Raw genomic sequence first — 25,171 nt, 5'->3', positions numbered from 1 at the left:
GTGCCTCTGATAAGGATAGAAGCAGTCACAGAAGAACACACACAGTGAATGGACACAGAGAACGGACAATGGATGGGAAGGGGAAAGAAATAAATTTTTAAAAATTAAAAAAAAAAGTTTATGACACATGCCATTTTCAATCCTGTGTCCTCAGGGCCTTTTCACATGGGCTATGTCATTTGCCTTTACCATCTCCGAAGATGGTGAAGCAGAAGATATTTGGTCCTCCTTTTTTTTTTTTTTTTTTTTTATTTCTTCTCCCTACCCCCTCCTCCCTTGTTGTTTAAATTTGCTGTCTGCTCATCTTTTTAGGAGACACCTTGGGCCTTCAATGTGTGAGGGAGGTACCTAATTTGCTTGAGCCACCTCCACTCCCTGCTTGTTGTATCTCTCATTGTGTTTCCTCATTGCATCATCTCATTGCATCATTTTGCCACACCAGCAGTCATGTCAGCTTGCTGTCTTGCTTGCCTTCTTTAGGAGGCATTGGGAATGGAACCCGCAACCTCCCGTGTGGTAGGCGGGCACACAACTGCTTGAGCCACATCTGCTTCCCTGACCATCTTTTTAATAGGTTAAAAAAATGGGCCTCAAAAGGTGAAAGGACAAACTCATAGAGTAGAGGACAAAGAAAATGCCCTCCAGTTGGCACTAGCCAGGACAAATGTATAGAGAATGAATTATTTGCTCACTGATGAATCGCCAGCATTAAGTAGGCACTCAAATATTTGTTGAATAAATTGAGAAGAGCTACTAAAAATCTTATTAGAAGATTTCATAATAGTGCCATTTAATATGAATTACCTTAAAATATTTAAATCAGTAGAGTTATTTTTTATAAACTGTCATCTCAGAAATGGGCTATTTACCCAATAAGAATAGCTTTACAGCTGCATTGTGACCCCCAAAGAGTCATATAAAATACCAAAATAAATGGTTGAAAAAAGGAGAGAGGAAGTGCTAGATGATCATTTCAGCTGAAAATATAAAATCTTAAAATCCGGAATTTGGACATCAATGGATGACAGGGATTTGTAAGATAATTTCATGATTTTTTTTTAAGATTTATATTTTATTTATTTCTCTGCTCCCCCCACCCCCCACTTTGACTGCTCTCTGTGTTCATTCACTGTGTGTTCTTCTGTGTCCGCTTGCATTCTCCGTGGCACTGGGAATCTGTGTCTCTCTTTGTTGCATCATCTTGCTGCGTCAGTTCTCCATGTGTGCGGCGCCACTCCTGGGAAGGCTGCACTTTTTTCATGTGAGGCGGCTCTCCTTGCAGGTGCACTCCTTGTGTGGGGGGCACCTCTACACAGGGGACACCCCTGCGAGGCATGGCACTCCTTGCATGTGGCAGCACTGCATGTGGGCCAGCTCACTCATGGGCCAGGAAGCCCTGGGTATCGAACCCTGGACCTCCTATATGGTAGGCAGATGCTCTATCTGTTGAGCTAAATCTGCTTCCCTCATGATTTATTTTAGAAATCAAATTTCTAATGCCTAAGTTGACAATCTTGAAGATACAAATATTGTATTTCAAAAGGAATATGGCAAAGAAATTCCAAAAACAAATTTGCCCCTACCAACTCTCTCTCTATCCATCTATTTATCTATGCATTGATCATTTATTTCTTTTTTTAAAGCAGTTTTATTGAAATATATTCACACACCATATAATCTATCTGAAGTGTATAGTCAATGGCTTTTAGTAGAAGTACAGTGTTGTGCATTCATCATCACAAACAATTTTAGAACAATTTCATTACTCCAAAAAGAAAACCTCTAAAACAAAGAAAAAGAAAAAAGAAAACCTCCACACCCCTTAACAAACACCTCTCAATCCCTCTATCCTTCCCCAAACCTACATAACCACTAATCTAATTCTGTCTTTATAAATTGATTTAAATTTACATTTTATATAAATGGAATCTTGCAATATGATGTATTTTGTGTCTGGTTTCTTTCTCTTACCACAATGTGGTAGTGTGTTTTTTGTTTTTTGGGGGTTTTTTTTGTTTTTTGTTTTTTTGCTTATAGCATCTTATAACATTAGCATACATTTTTTCAGTTTCAAAGAAAAACAGTCTTAGATATGCTCTATTACCCATATTCATATTTTACATGAGGTTTCACTCTGCTATACAGTCCCATGTTACATTTTTTAGCTTTCCTTCTATTAATATACATGACCTTAGACTTTCCCTTTCAACCACTGTCATACCCATATAATAGCTCTGCTAGTTACAAACACTATGTTGTGATTTAAACTTTTCTATTCATTTCCAAAGAATTGACAAACAATGTTTTTACCAATTCTGCACAGGTTGACCCTCAGCCTTCCATTCCCTAACCTCCTTTGATTTTCTGGTGACCTATAATCTAGGTATTAACCCCATGAGTTTACACAATATATTTACTTTATAATAGCACAATCATACAGTATTTGTTCTTTTTTGTCTGCTTGCTTTACTCAACATAATGGCCTCCAGATTCTCCTGTGTTGTCATATATTTCATGACTTCATTTTATCTTACACCTTCATAATATTCCATCGTGTTATATACCACATTTTGTTTATCCATTCATTGGTTGATGGACACCTGGGTTGTCTCCACTGGATATATACCTAGTGGTGATATTGCTAGATCACGTGGCAACTTTATTCAACTTCTTTAGGAACTGCCAAATAGTCCTCCACACTGGCTGTACCATTCTACATTACCACCAACAGTGAATAAGTGTTCTATCCCTCCACATCTTCTCTAACACTTGTAGTTTCCTTTTTTTAAAAATATTTTTTAAAATTTTTCTTCCTTCCTTTCTCCCCACCCTCTTGTTGTTTACGCTTGCTGTGTCTGTTCATCTTCCTTATTTCCTTGGGAGTCACTAGGAACTAAGCCCGGGACCTCTAATTTGGGAGGGAAGTGCCTAATGGCTTAAGCCACCTCTATTCCCTGTTTTCTTGTTTCTCATTATGCTTTTCTTCTTTGTGTCTCTTTTTGCATCAGCTTGCTGCACTTGCCTATCATGCCAGCTCACTGTCTTCTTTAGGAGGCACTGGGAACCAAACCCAGGACCTCCCATGTGGTAGGCAGGAGCCTAACCAATGGAGCCACATTGCTTTCCACTTGTTGTTTTCTGTCAATTTTTTTCTTTAGGAGGTACCAGGGATTGAACCCGGGACCTCATACATGTAAAGTATGTGCTAAACCACTGAGCTACGCCCACTTCACAAGTTTTTTTGGCTTTTTAATAGTGGCCATTCCAATAGGTGTGAAATATCTCACTGTGGTTTTGATTTACATTTCCCTAATTGCTAGTGATGTTGAACATATTTTCTCGTGTTTCTTTGCCATTTGTATTTCTTCTTTGAACAAATGTCTATTCAAGGCTTTTGCCCATTTTTCTTTCTTGGGTTATTTGTTTTTTTATTGTTGAGTTGTAGGATCTCTTTATGTATCATGGATATTAAACCCTTATCAGATACGTGTTTTCCAAACATTTTCTCCCATTGAGTAGGCCGAGTTTTCACCCTTTTGACAAAGTCCTTTGGGGTGCATAAGTATTTAATCTTGAGGAGATCCCACTCATCTATTTTTCTTTTGTTGCACATGCTTTGGGTGTAAGACCCAAAAAATCACCACCTACTGCAAGATCTTGAAGGTGGTTCCCTACATTTTCCTCTAATAGTTTTATGGTTCTGGCTTTTATATTTAGGTCTTTGATCCATTTTGAGTTGACTCTTGTATAGGGAGTGGGATAGGGTCCTCTTTCATTCTTTTGGGTATGGATTTCTAGTTCTTCCAGTACCATTTGTTGAAGAGACTCTTTTGTCCCAATAATGTGGACTTGGTAGGTTTGTAAAAAACCATTCACCATAGAAGTGAGGGTTCATTTCTCAGTTCTATTCCACTCATCAATTGTGTCTATCTTTATGCCAATACTATGCTGTTTTGACCACTGTAGCTTTTTCTTTACAGTATATTTCAAGGTCAGGCACTGAAAGTCCTCCCACATCATTCTTCTCTTTTAGAATGCTTTTGGCTATTTGGGTGCACTTTCTCTTCCAAGTAAATTTGGTAATTGCCTTTTCTATTACTGTAAAGTAGGCTGTTGGAATTTTGATTGGTAATACATTGATGCTATAAATCAGTTTAGATAGGCATCTTCACAAGATTTAGTCTTCCAATCCATGAACGTGGAATATCTTTCCATTTGTTTAGGTCTTCATTGATTTCTTTTAGCATTTCTTTGTAGTTTTCTGCATATAGATCCTCTACTTCTTTGGTTAAATTGATTTCTAGGTATTTGAGTCTTTTTGTTATTATTGTAAGTGGAATTTTTTCCCTCATTTCCTCCTCAGATTGTTCAGTTCTAGTTCACAGAAACATTACTGATTTTTGCATGTTGATCTTGTATCCCGCCACTTTGCTGAACACATTTATTAGCTCAAATAGGTTTGTCATAGACATTTCAGAATTTTCTAAATATAGGATCATGTCATCAACAAATAGTGATTGTTTTACTTTCTCTTTTCCTGCTTGGATGCCTTTTTTTTTTTCCTTGTCTAATTGCTCTAGCTAGAATTTCTAGCACAACGTTGAGTAACAGTGGTGACAGTGGGCATCCTTGTCTTGTTCCTGATCTTAAAGGGAAAGCTTTCAGCCTTTCCCTGTTGAGTACGATGTTAGCTGTGTGTTTTTCATGTATGCCCTGTATGGTATTGAGAAATTTTCTTTCTACTCTTATCTTCAAAGTGTTTATTTCAAGAAAAGATGCTGGAATTTGTTGAATGCTTTTTCTGCATCATTTGAGATAATCATGTGATTTTTTCGCTTCAGTCTGCCAGTGGCCTGAGTCCAGAGAATTTTTTTTTTTTAATTTTTTTATTTTTTATTGACTTTGTAATAATATTACATTAAAAATATATATGTGAGGTCCCATTCAACCCCACCCCCCCACCCCCCCTCTCCCCCCCCCCAACAACAAATTGTCTGTTCATAGGATTGAGGAAGGGCACTGGCAGCTGCAGCTGCAGCTTCTACTCATGGTCTTAACATTGAGACCTTTTTCCCCTGCACCGCCTCTCTTTTCTGGATGGTGTCCAGTCTTCCTTTGTTGTCCTAAGCCCTGGAATATGTTTTCCAGGCTGTTTCTCCCTTTCCTCTAGCTATTCTTCTGGGAGAGAAGAGAGTCCCATGTCTTTCTAATCCACCATTTTCCCCAAGTTGATCATTGCAATCTCTCTATTAATCATTTGTTTTATTAACCCAAACTAATAGAAGATGTTATTTGCCTTTCTGCAGTGCTACACATGCTTGAGAGACCTAAAGAGGAAGCTGAAGTCTATATTTTTTAGAAAGAAGAAATTGAGAAGAAGATTTCCATTTCCTAATTCAGTAGGCCTAACATTAATGCTATTTGGGGGAATCCTTTATAACAGGAGTTCATTAGGAAGTAAACTGAGATACCCATTTCATATAAACTTGTTGAATTGGCCACAGATATTTTCCAATTTTAAATTTACTAAGAACACAAGTAATATAAAATATGAGTATATTTTACCTTTCAATTCTCAAGTTGGTAAGTATTTCATTGGTGTTGGACTACAACCAAGATTGTTTATTTGCATCTTAGAGAGACAGTCCACAGATGACTAAATGTATGCCATGGTAGGGGTGGGGATGTCTGACTGTCTAACTTTGAATCCTGGCTTCACTTACCAGTTGGGTGTCCTTGAGCAGCCTACCTTATCTTCCTAAGCTTCAGTCTCCTCTCCTTTGAAATAGGGATAACAGCATTGCCTTTTCAAAGGCTTGTGAAAAGGATTCAGTGACTTAATCTGTGTAAAGCTCTTGAAATTCATAACAAGTACTTAATAAATGTTTCTTTTGTTGTTGTTGTTATTGACAAAATTATTCCAAAATTTCCAGACAGACTATGTTATAAAATGTTCTCTTCTATAAGAAGTACTTGAACATAAATAACCACAGTTAATAAAAGAATGTTGGCCAAAATATTTTAAACATAGGTGCCCTATTAGAGAAAAAAAAAATGTGTCCAATCAGATAAACACACAATAGTCCTGAAAATAAAAGTATTGTTCCTTATTCACTCATGCAAAATACCCAGATGCTAACTTTAGCAGGGCTTCCTTTCTCCAAGGCTTAATTTTAATGCCATGATCATAATTTACTTTCTCCTGATTCATTCCTTTTGCCCTCTTATCACACTTGAATCTCTTGTACGCACCTGTGCTTTTTTTTTAATATGACTAGTTTTCCATCAGAACTCTGTTGCTACAAATACACATTATAATCATAATTGGTGCCAGTGTGCATTTAAGCAATTAGAAAGCTGTAATTAATGTCTGCTGTATGTAATCTTATAATGTCTAAGGTAAGTACAGAAGCTGAGAGTCTGATTCTAAGTGTTTGTTTAATAGTGGCTATTCATCTGTTCTCCAGTTGTGTCTCCATGTCTTTATCAGATGTGGGTGCCTTGGAACCTCCATATTTATTAGGAGAGGTTTGACCTAGTTAAAGCTCCCCACCTTTCTTGCATCGCATAACAAATTAGCCATAGATCACCACACCTCTAATTTTCAGGGCAGTCTCATAAACATTCACTCCCTTGCTTTGAAAATGTGTTGGCATAAGAGTTTATAAAGAAGACTCAGTCAGATATTGGCGGAACGGCAGAACCAACCTCTGATACTTGACCATGTGACAGTCTCATCCTTCACTGGGCTTGAAAGGAGTAAAGCTGAGTCTGAAGACCTCAGAAAAGGAGGGAAGTAAAGTAAGAATGGGGGTAGAGGAGTGGAACATCAAATCCTGATCATATTTTTGCAGTGTCAGCTGGTTGAACATTGTTAGCCAAAGGCTTTTTGTGCATTTTAAAAATATTATAGATCAATTCATTTAAAAAATATTTATTGAATATCTATTATATACTAGGCACTATATATGGCCTAGGTGTACAGTGGTGAGGTAAACAAACTTGCCCCTGGCCCATGTTGAGTTTAGAGTTTTAAGAGATTAATGCCACATTTCACAAATCTAAAGTTCTGTTCATTTTATGATGCATCTGATTTCAGAGATGTTAAAATTAGTGGGAAGTGTGTCTTACAATAGATTAAATATAACATTTTTTATAGGTAAGTTTATATTTATTTTGAATGAGCAAAGAAATCAAAATTTACAAATTTTCAATAGCTGTCAAATAATATATTCCTCATATTATAAATATAACATTTTTTTAGCATTGACTTTTTTAACCACAAAAGTAATGCCTATTTGTGTAGAACTTTTAGGAAATGGCCTCTTTTGCTATGAATTTTATACTCGTTTTCTGATTTAATCCTCACAATGACCTTTTGAGATGGAGTTTTAGTCAGGGTTCTCCAGAGAAACTGACTGGAGATTTATATATCAAGACATTTATTATGAGGAGTCAACTTACAGTATTTTAGGACAGGCCACAAGCTGGAAACTCCAATAAAATGATTCTGGAGAGCCAATGTGGCCCAGGGGCTAAGCACCAGCTTCCCACACACAAGGTCCCAGGTTCAATCCCTAGCCCTGGTACCTAAAAAAATAGAAAAGAAAAGAAAAAAATGGTGATTTTGAAGTCTGACAAGCCTGTATTACCCAGAGAAAGCTGGCTAACTGAAGGTGAGACAGAAATTCTTTCTAATTTCTAAACTCTTCAGTTCTGGCTTTTAAGATTTCCCACAGATTGCATAAAGAGACTCCCCACATTGTCGAGAACAGTCTTTTTTGTTGATTGTAGATGTAGTCAGCTGTAGAAGCAGTCAACTGACTATAGATGCAACATAACCTATACCCTCGCAGTAACAATCAGGCCAGTGCTTGCTTAATCAAACAACTGGACACCATAACCCAGCCAAGCTCAAACATGAAATTAACCATCACAGGTAGATACTATTATTATCCCCCATTTTATGGATAACAAAACTGAGGCACAGAAGGGTTTGAACCAAGACTCATACCCGGGTTTATCTGACACCACAGGCAGGCTTTTTTTCTCTGAGAAAATGCATATAATTCATAGTCCCACTCCCCAGAGATGCCACCATTGTTACTCTAATCTTTACCCCAAGTTTTTATTTTGAAAGTTTCTGAATCTACAGAATGGTAGAATGGTTGCACAAATAACACAATGACACCCACTTACCCTTCACTTCACCACATGTTAATACTTTGCTGTTTTTTCTTTATCTGCCTTTCTATCTGTTTTCATTCATTCTTTGGTTACTGAACCATTTGAGAATTAGTTGCAGAGATCAAGGCCCTTTGCCCTTATATACTTCAGTAAATATCTTCTAAGAACAGTCTCCTGATTAACAGAATCATAGTTATCATACGCAGGAAAAATATTTTTCAGTATCAGTATGGACTTGTGGATTCCTTTTTATTCTGTGTTATACTCCATTCCTGTCATTCATTTTTATGGTCAAATTGCTCCCACTTTGGCCAATGAAATCCCCTTCCAATGGATCCTGCATCCCTCCATCGGTTTTATTCACTTCACTAGTTTCTGGCACCAGCCAGGCTCTCTCTGTACTTTCACTGACACAGCCTTGGAATCAGTCATTGCTCATTTTCATGGAGAGTGGTATGTGGAAACCAAGGTCTGATTTCTGTTTAAACTGATTGGAACATCATCCCAAGAACAAAAATATGTGCCACCTGTTCACCTAAAAGTTAGAGTGCAGTGCACAAACCACACCGGGCCAAACCTCAGGAAACTGTGGTCTGGCTAGTTTTCCTTCCTTTCTCATTTCCATATCCAAATATTCATTTGTATTATCCTTCCCAGTCAGACACTAATTCACCTGCTACAGACTTTCTCTTTGCTCCTATCTTCATTATGATCAAGTTTCTGAGAAGCGTCTGCCCAGCTGTTTTGGTTATAATGCTTATGTCTTTGAAACTATGACACATTCCCACAAAAACACCTGTATTTGGTTGTCTTTTTAGCAATGCTTTTCATTTTTCAAAGCATTTTTATATCTTGTATTATACTTTTTGTCCACAAAAACTCCGTGAAGTATGTAGAACAGCTATCGATATTTCAATTTTACATGTGTGGAAAATGAAGCCATGAATTATACACTTGGGAGTGGTTGAGATGGGAGTTTATATCATATTTGTGTTTCCACTGTAAGAGAGAGAGAGAGAGAGACTAAAGAGACAATGGTAATTAAATGCAATACATGATCCTGGACTGGGTCTAATAATGGAGGAGATAATGCCCAAAAGGACATTACTGACAAGTGAAAAAAAATGGAATATAGACTATAAACTTTTTATCAATGTTAAATGTCTTGAACTCAATATCTCTACTTAAGGTGGTTATGTAAGTGAATATCCCTGTTCTTGTGACACATACATTTAAGTATTAAGTGTTCAAGGAGCATGATATATACGACCTACTCTCAAACGTTTACATAATAAAAATAGAATGACAATAAAAGTAGCAAAATGCTAAAAGTTGGTGGATCTAGGTATCTGGGTAGGGGGATATTAGAGTTCTCTGCATAGATTTTGTATTATTTTTGCAACTGTCCTGTAACTTTGAAATTATTTCAAAAACAAAAAGTTAGAAAGAAAGTGAAGCCAGAAGAGTAAATGACTTTTTGACACCTAAGACCTCCCTTTGTTTTGTATTTTAAGGTTGCATCACCAGTCATCACCACCTACAGTAGCCAGTGCCAATTATACCTACAATTCCCAAAGATGGTGAGGCCTGAGCTATGACCTCATGGTTCAAAGAGCTGGGATTTCTTTACTTTGAGGAGAAAACCCAGACAAATCAACCAGCTAGTGAAATCAAGAAACACAGAAAGCACTCCCTTTTAAAAAGAAAAGCTATAAATAGACCCATCGATTTTTAAGTCCCGCACTCTTTTGGTTGAAATCCTACAACTATTTTGAGCACCTGCTCTGTGCCAAGCAGTGTTCTCAGTGCTGGAGATACAGCTATGGGCAAAAGAGATAAGCACCATTGTCCTCTGGCTGTATGACACAGTGAGCCCTGTGGTGGACAGTAATTGTGGTGAAGATACAAATATAAGGTTCTTTCAAGAACTATAAAAAATGTATGTCTCTATTACAAGGTGTTAATAATAGGGTGGTATATGGGGAAAATTACACCTAATGCAAACTATGGACTATAGTTAACAGGAATATTTTAATTTTCATCACCTGAATTAAAGGTACCACAACAATGCAAAGTGTTAACAATAGGGAGTAGATGGAAATGTTATCTTATTACATGACTTTTATGTAAACCTACAACTTTGCTAATTAAATATATACATACAACAATTTTTTAAAATTATGCTAAAGTGAAAGAAACCAGACACAAAGTACCACATATGGTATATTTCCAATAATATAAAATGTAAACATAAATAAACCTATACAGAATTAGATTAGTGATTATGTAGGGCTGGGAAAGGATAGAGGGATGAGATGTGACTGCTAAGGGTGTGGGGTTTTCTTTTTGGAGTAATGAAAATGTTCTAAAACTAGGAATACGATGTGGCTCAACTGACAGAGTGTCCGCCTACCTTATGGAAGGTCCAGGGTTCGACACCCAGGGCCTCCTGGCCCATGTCGTGAGCTGGCCCATGTGCAGTGCTGCCACACACAAGGAATGCCATGCCACACAGGGGTGCCCCCCGCGTAGGGGTGCCCCACATGCAAGGAGTGTGCCCCGCAAGGAGAGCCGCCCTGTGCATGAAAAAAGCACAGCCTGCCCAAGAGTGGCACCTCATGCACAGAGAGCTGACGCAGCAAGATGATGCCACACAAAAAAAGACACAAATTTCCAGTGCCACCTGACAAGAATGCAAGAGGACAAGAAGAACACACAGCAAATGGAGAACAGACAATGAGGGGGAAGGGGAGAGAAATAAATCTTAAAAAAAAAAAAGTTCTAAAATTGACTTGTGGTGATGGATGCACAACAATCAAACCGTTGATTGTATGCCTTGGATGGATTGTATGGTATTTGAATATATCTCAATACAACTGCTTTAAAAAAATCAATCTTCCCTATGCCTACAGGGAAAACGTCTGCAGACATTTTCATATGTGTGTATGTATATATATGTGTGTATATATGTCTTTTGTAAAAAAAAAATCGGGTTGAAATGTGAAAAAAAAATCCTTGCTCTTAAGGATTTAATTTTCCTAGTTGAGGGGGTGGAAATGGTAATTCAGGAGATTGATAGTAAAGAAAATAAATAAGATGTATAATCTATTAGAAGGTATGAGCAGAGCCACCATATACTGCTGTGCAGGTTGTGCACTGCTCAGCTCTTTGCCTGACAGTGCCATTGGATGTCTTGGGCCTGAGCAACTGCAGATGGAGTTATCGTTAAGTACATTGGAAAAGATTACTGGAAAAATCAGGAGTTCTGTGTTGTTTTTTAAGTTTTTTATTGAAGTGTAATATACATGTAGAAATGTTCACCTAACCTAAGTGTGCATCTCAACTGTCACAAATTCAACACATCTGTGTAACCAGTGCCACACTCAAGCAGTGGAATGTTACCAGAACTGAGAAGCCCCTTGTGCTTTCTCTTCCAGTCATTAATCCCCTTGACTGTGTTTGCCAAAAGGCTGCAAATGCCAAAAATACCAAAAACTGGGTTGGCTTTATAATGGGAAATTTATTTGGGGTAAAAGCTTAAAATTCCGAGAAAATGGACTTGGCCCAGTGGTTAGGGCGTCCGTCTACCACATGGGAGGTCCGCGGTTCAAACCCCGGACCTCCTTGACCTGTGTGGAGCTGGCCCATGCGCAGTGCTGATGTGCGCAAGGAGTGCCCTGCCATGCAGGGGTGTCCCCCTCGTAGGGGAGCCCCACGCGCAAGGAGTGCGCCCCGTAAGGAAAGCCGCTCAGCGCAAAAGAAAGTGCAGCCTGCCCAGGAATGGCGCTGCCCACACTTCCCGTGCTGCTGACATCAACAGAAGCGGACAAAGAAACAAGATGCAGCAAATATAGACACAGAGAACAGACAACCGGGGGAGGGGGGGGAATTAAATAAATAAATCTTAAAAAAAAAAAAAAAAAGCTTAAAATTCCAAGGCTGTGAAAGGTCCAAATCAAATCATCATCAGATTTGCTTTTGCTACAAGGTCGGCTGCTAGCAAATCCTACAGTACTGCCAAGTGGTGAGACAAGACGGTAGAGCTGTCTCTACTTTCTCCTTGAGCTTAGCTATGGGCGATCAGGCGTCTCTCCATGGGCCTCATCTCCTTGAATCTCTTGGGGCTTGTCTTCTAGCTATAGGCAGATCTGGAGTTCTCTTTCTCACATGGCAGAGTCAAAAATGGCAGAGCTCCCTTCTTCTATGTCTCTTCCTTCTCTCTGTGTGTTCTCAGTTTATATAAGACCCAGCAAGTGGGCGGAGACTCAGCCTGGGTCATGCCTCACTGACATAGTCCAATCAAAAGCCCTGAAGCAATCTAATTGAAAATGATCTAATCAAAGTTCCCTTAACTGAATCTAATCAAAAGTCCCCATCTACACTGCATTTCTAGGCATAGGACAGGTTAGCTTAAGAAAATCATTTTCTGGGGTCTGCAAAAGATGCACCAGGACACCACCCCTCCACCACCATTACTTTTGACAGCATTTACTAGTTTTGCCTGATTTTATACTTCATCACTGGAGTCATACAGTATATATGCTCCTTAATATATGTCTTCTTTTGCTGAAATTAACTTTGTGAGATTCATCCATGTGAAGTTACCATCAGATTGTTCATTCGCGATGCGGAATAGTGGTCTATACTATGAATATACAACAGTTCATTTATTCATTGACATGTATTTGGAGAGTTTGCAGTATTTGGTTATTATAAATAGTGCTGCCATGGACATTCTAGAGATCATCTTTTGGTGGACCTTTGTAAACATTTCTGTTAGCTATGAGCCTATGAGCAGAATTGCTGGGCCATTGTATATACATGTGTTAAGCTTTAGTAGCAACTGCCAGAGAGTTGGTCCAAAACCAGCTTATACTCTACCAGCTGCGTTTGAGAGGAATCAGCATTGATATGTTAAGTAAAAGTTCTACTTTATACATTGCAATCAGATACACCATGCTCATTGCAAGGGATTACACCAAAATATTATTTGGAAACTGTATCAGTTAGCCAAAGGGGTGCTGATACAAAATATCAAAAACTGGTTGGTTTTTATAAAGGGTATTTATTTGAGGTAGGAGCTTACAGATACCAGGCCATAAAGCATAAGTTACTTCCCTCACCAAAGTCTATTTGGAGCAAGATGGCTGCTGATGTCTGCGAGGGTTCAGGCTTCCTGGGTTCCTACATTCCTGGGGCTTGCTTTTCTCTGGGTTCAAGATGCCTTCCAGGGGCTTCCTTCTCTTTCCTCTGTGTGCTGACTTCCCTGGGCTCCAGATTAAGTCTTCAGCATCAAACCCCAACATCAGAAAACCCTCAACTCTGTTCTTTGCCATGCCTTTTATCTGTGAGTCCCCACCCACCAAGGGATGGGGACTCAATGCCCTAATCATAACTCAATTATGCCCAGGTACAGATCAGATTACAAATATAATCCAATATCTATTTTTGGAATTCATAACCATATCAAAATGCTACAGAGACAATTTCACTTTGTGCCTAGAAAAGGGAAATAAATTGGCTAAAACTGACTGGCATTATTTTTTTTTTTTTAAGATTTATTTATTTATTTAATCCCCCGCTCCCCCCGTTGTCTGTTCTCTGTGTCTATTTGCTGCATCTTGTTTCTTTGTCCGCTTCTGTTGTCGTCAGCAGCACGGGAAGTGGGCGGCGCCATTCCTGGGCAGGCTGCACTTTCTCTCGCGCTGGGCGGCTCTCCTCACGGGGCGCACTCCTTGCGCGTGGGGCTCCCCTACGCGGGGGACACCCCTGTGTGGCAGGGCACACCTTGCGCGCATTAGCACTGCGCATGGGCCAGCTGCACACGGGTCAAGGAGGCCTGGGGTTTGAACCACAGACCTCCCATGTGGTAGACGGACGCCCTAACCACTGGGCCAAGTCCGTTTCCCTGACTGGCATTATTGAAGAAATTAAATACAAGTTAAATATATGAACATTGATAATAACCCTACATAATGGTAACAACCAGATAAGAAATAGAATGGAAAAAAGAGACACATTTATACAGGAAAATATAAAATGCTGAGTGTTTATCCTAACATAGGAAGTATGTGATCTCCAAGGGTATATCACAAAACTTTATGATAACTATAAAAGCGATTTCAATAGAGCCATATTGCTTCAGAGAGAAAGACAATAATTATAACTTTTTAAAAACTTGACAAAATGACTTTAAAATTTCTTTGAAAAATGAGTGAAAGAGCATTTCAAAGATTTTTATGGAAAATTGAAGCATTTATCATATCAGATATTGAGACATATGAGAATGAGACAATGATTAAATGTAATGGAACTAGTCAAAAATTGAGTATTCCAGAATAAGTAGATAACCTAGAAATAGATATGAGTATATGTAAGAATTTAGAAAGCAACATGGTAAACTTTAGTGCAAGAACAACATTCAGAGAGTCTTTTGGGTGCTAGGCTTTATGATAAATGCTTTACCTTTGTATTTCATTTAATGCATAAAAAACTTAATGAAATTAATATTATCACTCCCCATTTTGCAGATAAGGAATTGAGCTTCAGAAAAAATAATTTATTCAAGGCCTACACAGGGGAAATCGGTCCCATTCCAATAGGACTTCACAGGCCAGGTTTTACATCAAAGAGGAACAGACTGAAGGATATAAAGTATGAGTTTCCAAATAGGTAATTGAACAAAGTGTCATTTCACACATGAGTAATAACAAATAACATGCAATTAATTGCAAGGTCGATTACTCAAATTGGTTAGTAATCAAAGAATTGCCCATTGAAACCATATTATAATATTTTATAGTTTTCTAATTACCAAAAATAATTTTAAGGATTTGATGTGATTTATAAAGATACAAACATTTATCTAAGATTAAAAAATCAGAAAGTGAGATTGATATCTGCACGTGGTACAGTTACTTGAGTGTACAAACATGTCAGAAGTCATTGAGCTATACATGAAGATTTGTGCATTTTACTGTGTGTATCTCTATTTTAAAAAAGGAAGAAAAAGCTATTAAATAGTAAGTGATGAAATCAGGATTATTTGTAAGTGAGAAAATTAAGATAGAAATAATTAGATGCTTCAAGGATAAAATTAGTATAAAACAGTCAGTTTTGTTCTTACGCACTTGCAAAGAGGGCTGACAAGTTTGAAGTTGGAACTTAGCCTAAGCAAAGAGAGGGTCCAAATCATTGTTGTTACTCAAAGTGGCCTTAAAGTAAAAACAAAGCAGCCTCTGAGAATGAACACAGTCAACTACTGATTCAAAAAATCAAGGAGAACCTTTCCCCATGGATCCCCATAAAGAAATATGTGATGTAGTAAACAATGTCCTCAACAACACACCTATTATATAATTAGTAAAATAATGAGTTTCTGAGGGGTTGCTAATATTGTTCCTCAACAATATCAATATCAAAGCATAGTTCCAAAAAGACAAGTCCACCTGGGACAAAACCTAATGGTTCATTTATGTAGCTTTCTGATGATTCTAGCTTAATCCAAGAATAACACTTAGAGAATCTAGAGTGGTGGTTCTCCAAAACTGGAGGGAATTTTGCCCCCCAGGGGACATTTGGCAATATCTGGAGATATTTTTGGTTGACACAACTCAGGATATAGGGTGGGGAGATGCTAGTGGCTTCTAGTGAGTAGAGGCCAGGAATGCAGCGTAACACTCTGCAATACACAGGATAGACCCCCCATAAGGAAGAATTACCCAGCTCAAAATGTCAGTACCTCAAGAGGAATTAGGGAGGCACCAGGGAGCTGCATTTATTCACTCTTGTCTCTGTGACATCTGTCCTTTGCATTGTTTGCTGGCTTATAGTAAACCGAAGTGGAAGCAGACTGAGTAGCATCCAAATCATCATGCTTGCCAGTTTTTAAATTTTAACCAGATTTCGAGGGTTGGCCCAACTCATGAGGGGATATAATTGAACGGCTTTTATTAAGAAGTCCCTTTCTCTCCATCTGTGATCATTGGTCCTCTCTGGCATAATAGCCACTGGTTCCACTTAGGTTCACATCTTCCCAGCATTGTCCCCAGAGGGAGAGAGAGAGAGAGTTCTCTTCCTTGAGTTCTAATTTGAAAAATTGCAGAGAATGTCTTTGGGCCAACTTAAGTCAATTTCCCACTAGTGTAGCAAGATGGGCAGAGAACAATGATTATTTTCTACTAGAGCCATTATCCGAGTTGGGAGAAAAGAAGCTCTCCAAAGGATGGGGGTATTTCTTTCCAGAAAAAAGTGAAGGCTGTCAAGAAAAAAAAACATCCACCACTCTAGGAAAATATATCAATTTTTAGAACTTTTATTTGAAATAATTTCAAACTTACAGAAGCAATACAAGAATAGTATAAAAGAAGTCAGTATATCCATCACCCACATTTGTTTCGTTAATATTTTGTCATATGTGCACTCTAACGCTCCTTGTATGTATACTTTTTTCTGAACTATCTGAGTAAGTTACAGATATCATATATCCTTTTACCACTAAATATGTTATTGTATATTTCCTAAGAATAAAGGTATCCTTTCATATAACCACATTAAAATTGTCACACTCAGAAAAATTACCATTGAACCTATAGTATTACCTAATATCCAAATCACCACTGTCCCAATAATGTCCTTTAGAGCAACTTCTCCCCTTGATCCAGGATAACACATTGCATTTAGTTATTACAACTTGTTAGTCTCCTTTATTTTGGAACATTTCTCCAGCCTTTCATTGGCATTCATGAAATCAACACTTCTAAAGAGTGTGGGCCAGAAGTTTTATAAATTACCCCTTGGTTTGGGTTTGTCCAATATTTCCTCATGACTAAATCCAGTGGTGTATTTTTGGCAGCAACACTACACAGTGGTACCAGCTCATGAGAGTCAATTCCGCACATATCTTCCTGACTCCCCGTTGGTAGCTCGAAATCGGCCATGGTGAGCGTGCTTACACCACCGAAGTCATCAATGCTACCAATCAGGGCTTTCATTTTTTATTTTTCTAGAATGCTGGTGGTGAAATATTTAACTGGCCCAGCACTCCATATATGTGAGGTTCTTTCCTTCTCAATGTATAACTCCAAAAGACATGATGCCTGTCTGTCCAGTTATTGGCGATGTAAGTTCCATCTCTCAGGAAAGGTGGTGTCTGCCAGGTTACTCTACTGGAGAGTTTCCATTTTCCCTTTGTAATTAGTAGTTATCTGTGGGGAGATACATTGAGATTATGTAAATATCCTGTCGAGTCTCATCAAACTTTCACCTAATAGTTTCATTTATTGGTGAATTTACATATTGCTTGAACCAATGAGTAGTATGATGTGGGCAAAATGTGAGTTTTCTTCAATTCATTCTACATTTATTTAATGTCACTCTTAAGTTAATTTTTTATATCCATAAGAGATTAGCAATAGATTTAAAATAGATAATTAGTAACAGATTTGGAAACAAATTGATTTCTCCCAATAGTGTGCCAAGTGGTTCTAAATCCTAAGTATCTGTGGCATAGTTACCAATGTCAACTGCTATGGTGCAGATGAAGTTTCCCAGCAGTACAACCTTGCAGGATGAATCTTAGAAATAATTTTCCAGTTCTTCTATGAGAGTGTAAATTTGATGATGATAATACAATCCCACCAACAGTGGAGGTGGCATTTGAAGTCGTTTTTCTGCAGTCTTGCCTGAGCCTAGTTTTCCCCAAAAAACACGCCTTTGGACGTGGAGTCATAGAAAGTTAACTAGTTCGTGGTAGAGTGAAAAAGAGCATTGGACGTGGAGTCCAGAATAACCACCTGCTATTATGTAGCTATATGATTGTGCAATACACTTCATCTTCCTGATCCACAATGTCATCATCTACAAAGGAAAAGAAGTCATATTTTCACTCAAGTACCTCTCAAAGTCTAAGTTTCTTTTATTCTATTCTCCTTCTTGAGAATCAAACCTAAAATTCATCTCCTTTGCATGGTGTCTTAGTCAACTAAGCCAACAAGCCCAGGACAAAAATAAAATGTCCATTGTGGAGGCTGAACCCAGTAACCTCCTGCCTGAATTCATAATCCAGCTAAATTAGACATGAGAGTGTAGCACAGGGACTTGATACTGTTTTGTATTACCTTTGTGCATTCAGCCACATCTTCTGACTCACGTCTCTGGTTTTCTTTATTTCTCCTTGACAGTGGTGGAAACCCACACAAGGATCCTGTTACCTTGCTCTTTGAGGAGATACCCCGCTCAGGTGTTAGCTTGCTCAGTACCTATAAAGTTACCTCTGTTGCCATGGTTGTAAGTCGAAGACATGTTCCATCCTAGAGCAGCCTGCAGTTTCTAAAGAACTTCTACTCTTCAGGCATGCACTTCTGGAATTCTCTATAAGTCTTTAAATTTCACTGCATAAAATTGTGACAAACTGGGCAAATGGTGTTATTCTTGGTTGACCCATTGTTTAGTGAACTCCATGTACAAGTCAAGTTGGCAATCAGTATTAGAATTCAAAATATGTTGTCTTGGATTTCTAGAACAGTGGTTGTTAACCAGAAGCTAAGGTGGGGGCTGAGGGTCATAAAAGAAACAATATTTTCTCCTCTCTCCCTGGGCCCCACCCCTCCACCTCAAAATCACTTTACTCCACCAGAATTGTGTTGGAGCCACTTGTAGAGACAAAATCCCTGCCGGTGATTTGTGTAGCTCCTCCCCTATCCTTCCAAAGCGGCCTGAGTCTGGTACCTTTCACACAGTTCCTCCTTTCAGCATTTTTTAAATATTTAATGACCTTCTAAGTAGAGAATTATTTGGCAGCTTTGATACCAGTATCTGCTTTAGGTCTTTTTTATCTGGCTGTTGAACTTCCATTTACTAAATTGAAAAGTGGCGTCTAAAATACTGTTCAGATGACTCATCTAAGGTTCGAGTGAGGCAAAGGGGTTATGGGCAGAGGACTGACAGTAATTTTCATTATTTTTTTCACTTGTAATTCTATCCTGATAACACATTTTTTAAAACTTAAAAGCTAAGACTTTAAGACAACACATTTGACTTTTTTTTTAAAGATTTATTTAATTTATTTAATTCTCTCCCCTTTCCCCCCGTTGTCTGCTCTCTGTGTCCATCCGCTGTGTGTTCTTCTGTGTCCATTTGCATTATCCAGGGGCATTGGGAAAATGCGTCTCTTTTTTGTTGCATCATCTTGCTACATCAGCTCTCCGTGTGTGGGTGCCATTCCTGGGCAAACTGCACTTTTTTCACACAGGGTAGCTCTCCTCGTGGGGTGCGCTCCTTGTGCATGGGGCACCCTACACGGGGGTGCCCCTGCATAGCACGGCACTCCTTGCATGCGGCAGCACTGTGCATGGGCCAGCTTACAACATGGGTCAGGAGGCCCTGGGGACTGAACCCTGGACCCTCCATATGGTAGACAGATGCTCTATCAGTTGAGCCACATCCACTTCCCTCATTTGACTTTTAACATTTGAGTTCAGGCCTGAAAGGTGTTTTTGAGTTCCCCATTTAGCCCCCTTCCCCATCCATGAGTTGCTTTTTCTTTGAACTTAAGGAATTTAACCTTTTTAAAATTTAATCTTGATCAACACCCACCTCACCTGTTGGATTAACCACTTCATCATCTTTTACCAGATTAGAAAACTACTGTCTCTTGCCTGAAAGACAGAGGGCAATTGATTCCTAAAATCAAGCTGGCTTCTCTTTGATTTTATAATCTGTTTCTAGAGATTATAGGTGAGTTTTAAATTCCAAAGCTCTAGGCCTGTCAGCCCTTGAAGCAAAAACAAAGTTTAAGGCAGATCCTCTGCCTCAGGTTTCAGAAGGGATGCCTTTACATTAGAAAATAAAATTAATTTGTTTTCATTTTATAATGCAAAAGAAACATGAATAATTATCACTGCCGACATTGTTCTGCCCTGGGTTTTTTGTTGGTTTACTTTATTTTATGATTTTCAGAAATTATTATTATAGGTTTTTTTGAGAAGCCCAATCATATCACTTGGAAACCTGAGTGAAATGTATAATACTTTCCAAAATCTTCACTGAGTATAATCACACCTGTAAAGCAACCTAGAGTACACTGACTTTTTTTTTTTATGATTTATATATTTATTTACCCCCACGCACACACACCCACTTCCCCCATTGTTTTGCACTGGCTGTCTGCTTGTTTTCTCTTTAGGCAGCACCAGCAATCAATCCTGGGACCTTCCAGAGTGGGACAGAGGCACTCAATCTCTTGTGCCACCTCAGCTTCTTGGTCTGCTGCATCTCTTATTGTCTCTCCTCTGTGTCTCTTTTTGTGCATCATCTTGCTGCGCCAGCTCTCCGCACGGGCCAGCACTCCTGCACGGACCAGCACTCCACGCAGGTCAGCACTCCACATGGTCCAGCTCACCACACAGGCCAGCTCACCTTCACCAGGAGGACCTGGGAATCGAACCCTGGACCTCCTGTATGGTACACGGGAGCCTAATCGCTTGAGCCACATCCACTTCCCCGTTTACTTTTTATTTAATCTTTAGTGTAGAAACATCTATACGGTATAACATTTCCCATTGTCACCTCTTTCAAGTATACAGTTTAGTGGTATTAATTACATTCACAGTGTGGTGCCGTCATCACCACTATCTGTCTTAGTTTGCCAGAGCTGCAATCACAAATATCACAATGTGTTGACTTAAACAATAGGAATTTATTGGCTCGTGGTTTTGAGGTTTGAGCAAGTCCAAATCCAGGTGTTGGCAAGGCTAGCTTTCTTTCCAAAGATGCTAGTGTTCAGGTGCTGGCCACAGGCCATCCTCGGGGTTCTTTGGCTTTCCCATCCCAGGGGATGCCCTCTTTTCTTTTCCGAGTCCCTGCTGACTTCCCACTTCTCACTCCTTATAAGGTTTCTAATAACTCTGATTAAGACCCATTTGGTGTGTTCCCCCAACCTTAACTGAAAATCACACGTTCAAAAGGTCCTGTTTACAGGGGGTTCACACCCACAGAGTTATGGATTAAGCCTAAAAAAGCATCTAAACTGGGAAATATAATTCAACCTATCATCCATAACAAAACTTTTCCCTCACAACAAATAAAAACTCTAGACCCATTAAACATTAACTCCCCATTCTGCACCTCAGCCCTGCCTGTAATCTAATTTCTGTCTCTATAAATTTGCATATTATGCTTATTTCATGTAAGTGAGATCATATTTGTCCTTTTGTGTCTGGCTTATTTCACGCAACAGGATGTCTTCAAGTCTCATCCATGTAGCAGCATGTACCAGAGCTTCATTCCTTTTCAATGCTTAGCAATATTCCACTGTGTATATATACTACATTTTGTTTATCTATTCATCCATTGATGGACACTTAGGTTGCTTCCACCTCTTGGCTATTGTGAACAATGTTGATGTACAGATAACCGTCTGAGTCCCTGCTTTCTGTTCTTTTGAGTAATACCTAAAAGTGTGATTGCCCATTCATATGGTAATTTTATACTTTAATTTCTGAGGTACCGCCAAACTGTTTTCCATAGAGGCCACAATATCTTACATTCCCACCAATTACATGTGAATGTTTCTATTTCTCTGCATCCCCACCAACACTTGTTATTTTTCATTCTTTTAAGCCATCTTGGTGGGTATGAAGTGATACCTCATTGTGGTTTCGATTTGCATTTCCCTAATGGCTAGTGATATTGAGCATCGTCTCCAGAGAATCATCTTTTTAAGTCCTTACACATTCTTTTTAATCTCTCTCCCCTTCCCTGTCCCCTCCACTGCCGTTGTCTGCTCTGTGTCCATTCACTGTGTATTCTTCTGTGTCTGCTTGCATTCTTGTCAGCAGCACCAGGAATCTGTGTCTCTTTCTGTTGCATTATCTTGCTGCGTCAGTTCTCCATGTGTGTGGGGCCATTCCTGGGTAGGCTGCACTTTTCTTGCGCAGGGCGGCTCTCATTGCAGGGCGCACTCCTTGCACGTGGGCCTCCCCTATGTGGGGAACACCCCTATGTGGCACAGCAGTCTTTGGACACATGAGCACTGTGCATGGGCCAGCTCACCACATGGGCCAGGAGGCCCTGGGTTTGAACCCTGGACCTCCCATATGGTAAGTGGTTGCCCAACAGTTGAGCCAAATCTGTTTCCCCCATTTTTTAATTGTTTGTTGAGTGTAGGAGTTACATTTACTTTGAATTACTTAATTACTCTTGCACTTGGGATAACTAGGAAACTCTCCAGCTTATATTCAACAGGTAGAAGCGAGATGGAGTAATTTGCAAGACCATGAGTTCCATATTCATAAACACTCTTCCCTTTCAAGGACAAATTACACAGGACTTAGGCAAGGAGGGAGTTACGTGGAATTGGTTTTGAAGTTATTAATGCTTACAACTAACGTACAACAAAAATACTTTTTTTCTATAAAGATCCCTCTATACTACTCATTGTTGCAATATTAAGTAATGTAGTAATGTATTTACTATGTCACCACACTTGATGCAAGTATTTTTGATACTGAACTATATAAACAACACACACACTTAGGCTACCAGGTTTCTGAAAAATTATTCCTGTTAACTAAGGCTGGGAACACCTATTTTTCTTTGGGAATTTGAAGGATGAAAAGTAAAATGATGGAAAAAAATGATCATTAGAATTCATCCTACTTCAATATAAAGCAAAAGAATTTTAGTGTGCTGAACATTTGCTATAAGTGATTTTTAAAGCTCCACTTATTAGCCTTAATGATAAAAATATTAATTCAATAATGTGTCCTTGACACAAGTGAATTTATATTTTTAATAATATTTGTCTTGTGGGTATGCTGAAATAACCATAACAAAACAGAAAAAAATCTCTCAGGAAAACACTTATCTAGGAAATCTGCAGGTTTTAAAAATAAATGTGCAGAGATAAAAATTACTTATTTAGAAGTCATCTGAATTTTCAACTTCAAAGTCATTCATACCACTCCCTAATCAAAATTCCCCCAAGCTAATTAAAACACACAGACATAAACTGCAATGTGGCATCCCCTTAACACTCCAACACTCACTGCGTCTCTCCACCCCTGCCTCTCCCCTGCAATGGTATGATCTGCATTTGATCGTAAACTGGAGGTGCCAAGCTGTGACAGTTTCCCCAACTCCACAGCCATTTGCTACAACCTAGGACAACACTGTGTTCAGTGATGCTTTCCTTTTCCACCTACAGGGGCAAATAGAAGTAGACAGCGAAACCATCTTCAAGTTAGCAGCACTCGTTTTACAGGTAAGAATTTATAAACTGCCGCTTACCTACTTTGTGTTGGTTGTTTTCTCTTAACTGCTCACAACTCTGAAATTTGTGCATGGGTCAGTGGCTGATGGCTTGTTAAGCCAGTTGGTTGTTTGCCAGTGAAAACTGTGAGCCACCATTTTCTGTTTTCAGGTAGTTCACATTAACTATAGTGTGATATTGTGATGTTGTGTATCTCAAAGAAAAATAAAATGTAGAGTGCTCTGAGGGAAAAAAAAAGAAAAAAGGAGAAAAAGAGAGTGAAGAATGTATTCCTGGGAAAGAGCCTCTGCATTGAATTTTGGAGGCAGCAGTTGTTAAAACAGCTGTAATTTTCATTTAAGTTTAGTAACTTTTGTATGCATTTTCTTAGGTTGAATAAAAGAGCCCTTTAATTCTTAGACACTGGTAGGTGAAAAAGGCTGTTTCCATGCTGGTTTTAAAAGTAAACAGAAAACAAATAGTATGTGTTGATTTAAGTGTCGTGGTTAACAAAGTCTAAGTCCAGTCTAAAAAGTGCCCCACTTGAATAGAAAATCATGTGTCACGTGACCTTTGAAAACTAAAAGGAGACGTAATTAGCTGTGATTTTTCAGAGGTATTTATCGCTACCATTAGGAATAAGAACTATTTCATGGTACTAGCTTCTTCTGATCAATGCCAATTTTTCTCCATGGCACGGGGAGACTGTTGCTTATGTGAAAGCATGTTCACTTTTCAAAAATACAGAACAAAACAAGCAAAAAAGCTCAGAAACTTTAGGAGGAAAAATGATCAAGAGTAAAACTCATTTAGTTCTACATAAATACATATTGATCATCTATCTTTGTTTTTTGTTTTTTATTTCAGGAAGCCAAGGGGGATTATACCAGGTAATGGCTCCTTTTCTGATGGTACTGTGCAAAATAACCCTAGCTAAATCATTTCATGCTGTTATTTTAAATAACAATGAGTGCGAAAGCAAAGAAAGCAGGATCTCAGGGCAGGAGACTGAGATCTCGGCCACCTTCAAATAGAGACCTATTCTTTCTGTGAATGAATCTGGGAATGAAGCTTTCTGGCCATTTTTCAAGCCAGAGTGACAATGAATCGCAATCAGAAGCTTTCTAAAGTTCTAGTTTATGTCATCTGTTAGCAAGATGAAGAAATTTCTATAAAAAGCTTTGGTAGCCAGTGCTGACGTTTTCTGGACTTATAATAATCCTGTGTTTGTAGCATTAAATGTATGCACGTTAAAATGAAATCCTTCGGCTGCTTGGTTAAGGGATTAACCAGGCTTTCTTGCAGCAGCTGCCCTGAAGGGGCCTCCCTCTTCATACACTTGACCTGACAGTTGTATTGTGGCCGCTGAGACATTACCGGAGACTGTTTACATTTGAATTCACTCTACCTGCTCAGCTCGGTACTTTAAATGCAATAGTTGTATTTGGAGAAATAGAAACGGCTAGAGGCAGAGACCAGGCCTCCCATTAGAAACAGCTCGCAGGGCAACCACCCATTCAGAAGCCTCGCCTCTGACACGTTAATGTTCCACTCCTGGTAAACTTTTACCCATAGATTATTTACAGATCACCTAGTCCTCAGCCCCAGCGGGGCCTTTGAATGGTGTGTTCCTTAACTGCCAGATAACGACACAATGCCTTCCGAGCTGGACAGCTGCCAGTCAGTGATGAGGAATACTCACTTCAGAATCTCTAAACACTGCCTTCCTGTGCC

The 25,171-nt window shown here is 38.9% G+C and overlaps 1 protein-coding gene across 7 annotated transcripts in view; it reads left to right on the top strand.

The window, feature by feature from the left end:
- Positions 1-25,171, top strand: part of FRMD4B (FERM domain containing 4B) — a 365,011-nt gene that overhangs the window by 267,908 nt on the left and 71,932 nt on the right. For all 7 annotated transcript variants that reach the window (XM_058288632.1, XM_058288631.1, XM_058288629.1 and 4 more), the window contains 2 exons: positions 23,393-23,449; positions 24,305-24,327. In XM_058288632.1, the coding sequence (XP_058144615.1) occupies positions 23,393-23,449; positions 24,305-24,327 (80 nt within the window). The remainder of the gene's footprint in view (positions 1-23,392; positions 23,450-24,304; positions 24,328-25,171) is intronic.

The sequence above is a fragment of the Dasypus novemcinctus genome, chromosome 26, assembly GCF_030445035.2.
Source record: "Dasypus novemcinctus isolate mDasNov1 chromosome 26, mDasNov1.1.hap2, whole genome shotgun sequence".
NCBI classification, from domain to species: domain Eukaryota; kingdom Metazoa; phylum Chordata; class Mammalia; order Cingulata; family Dasypodidae; genus Dasypus; species Dasypus novemcinctus.
Note: the sequence above shows the minus strand (reverse complement) of the source record. Positions and strands in the feature narration are given on the sequence as shown.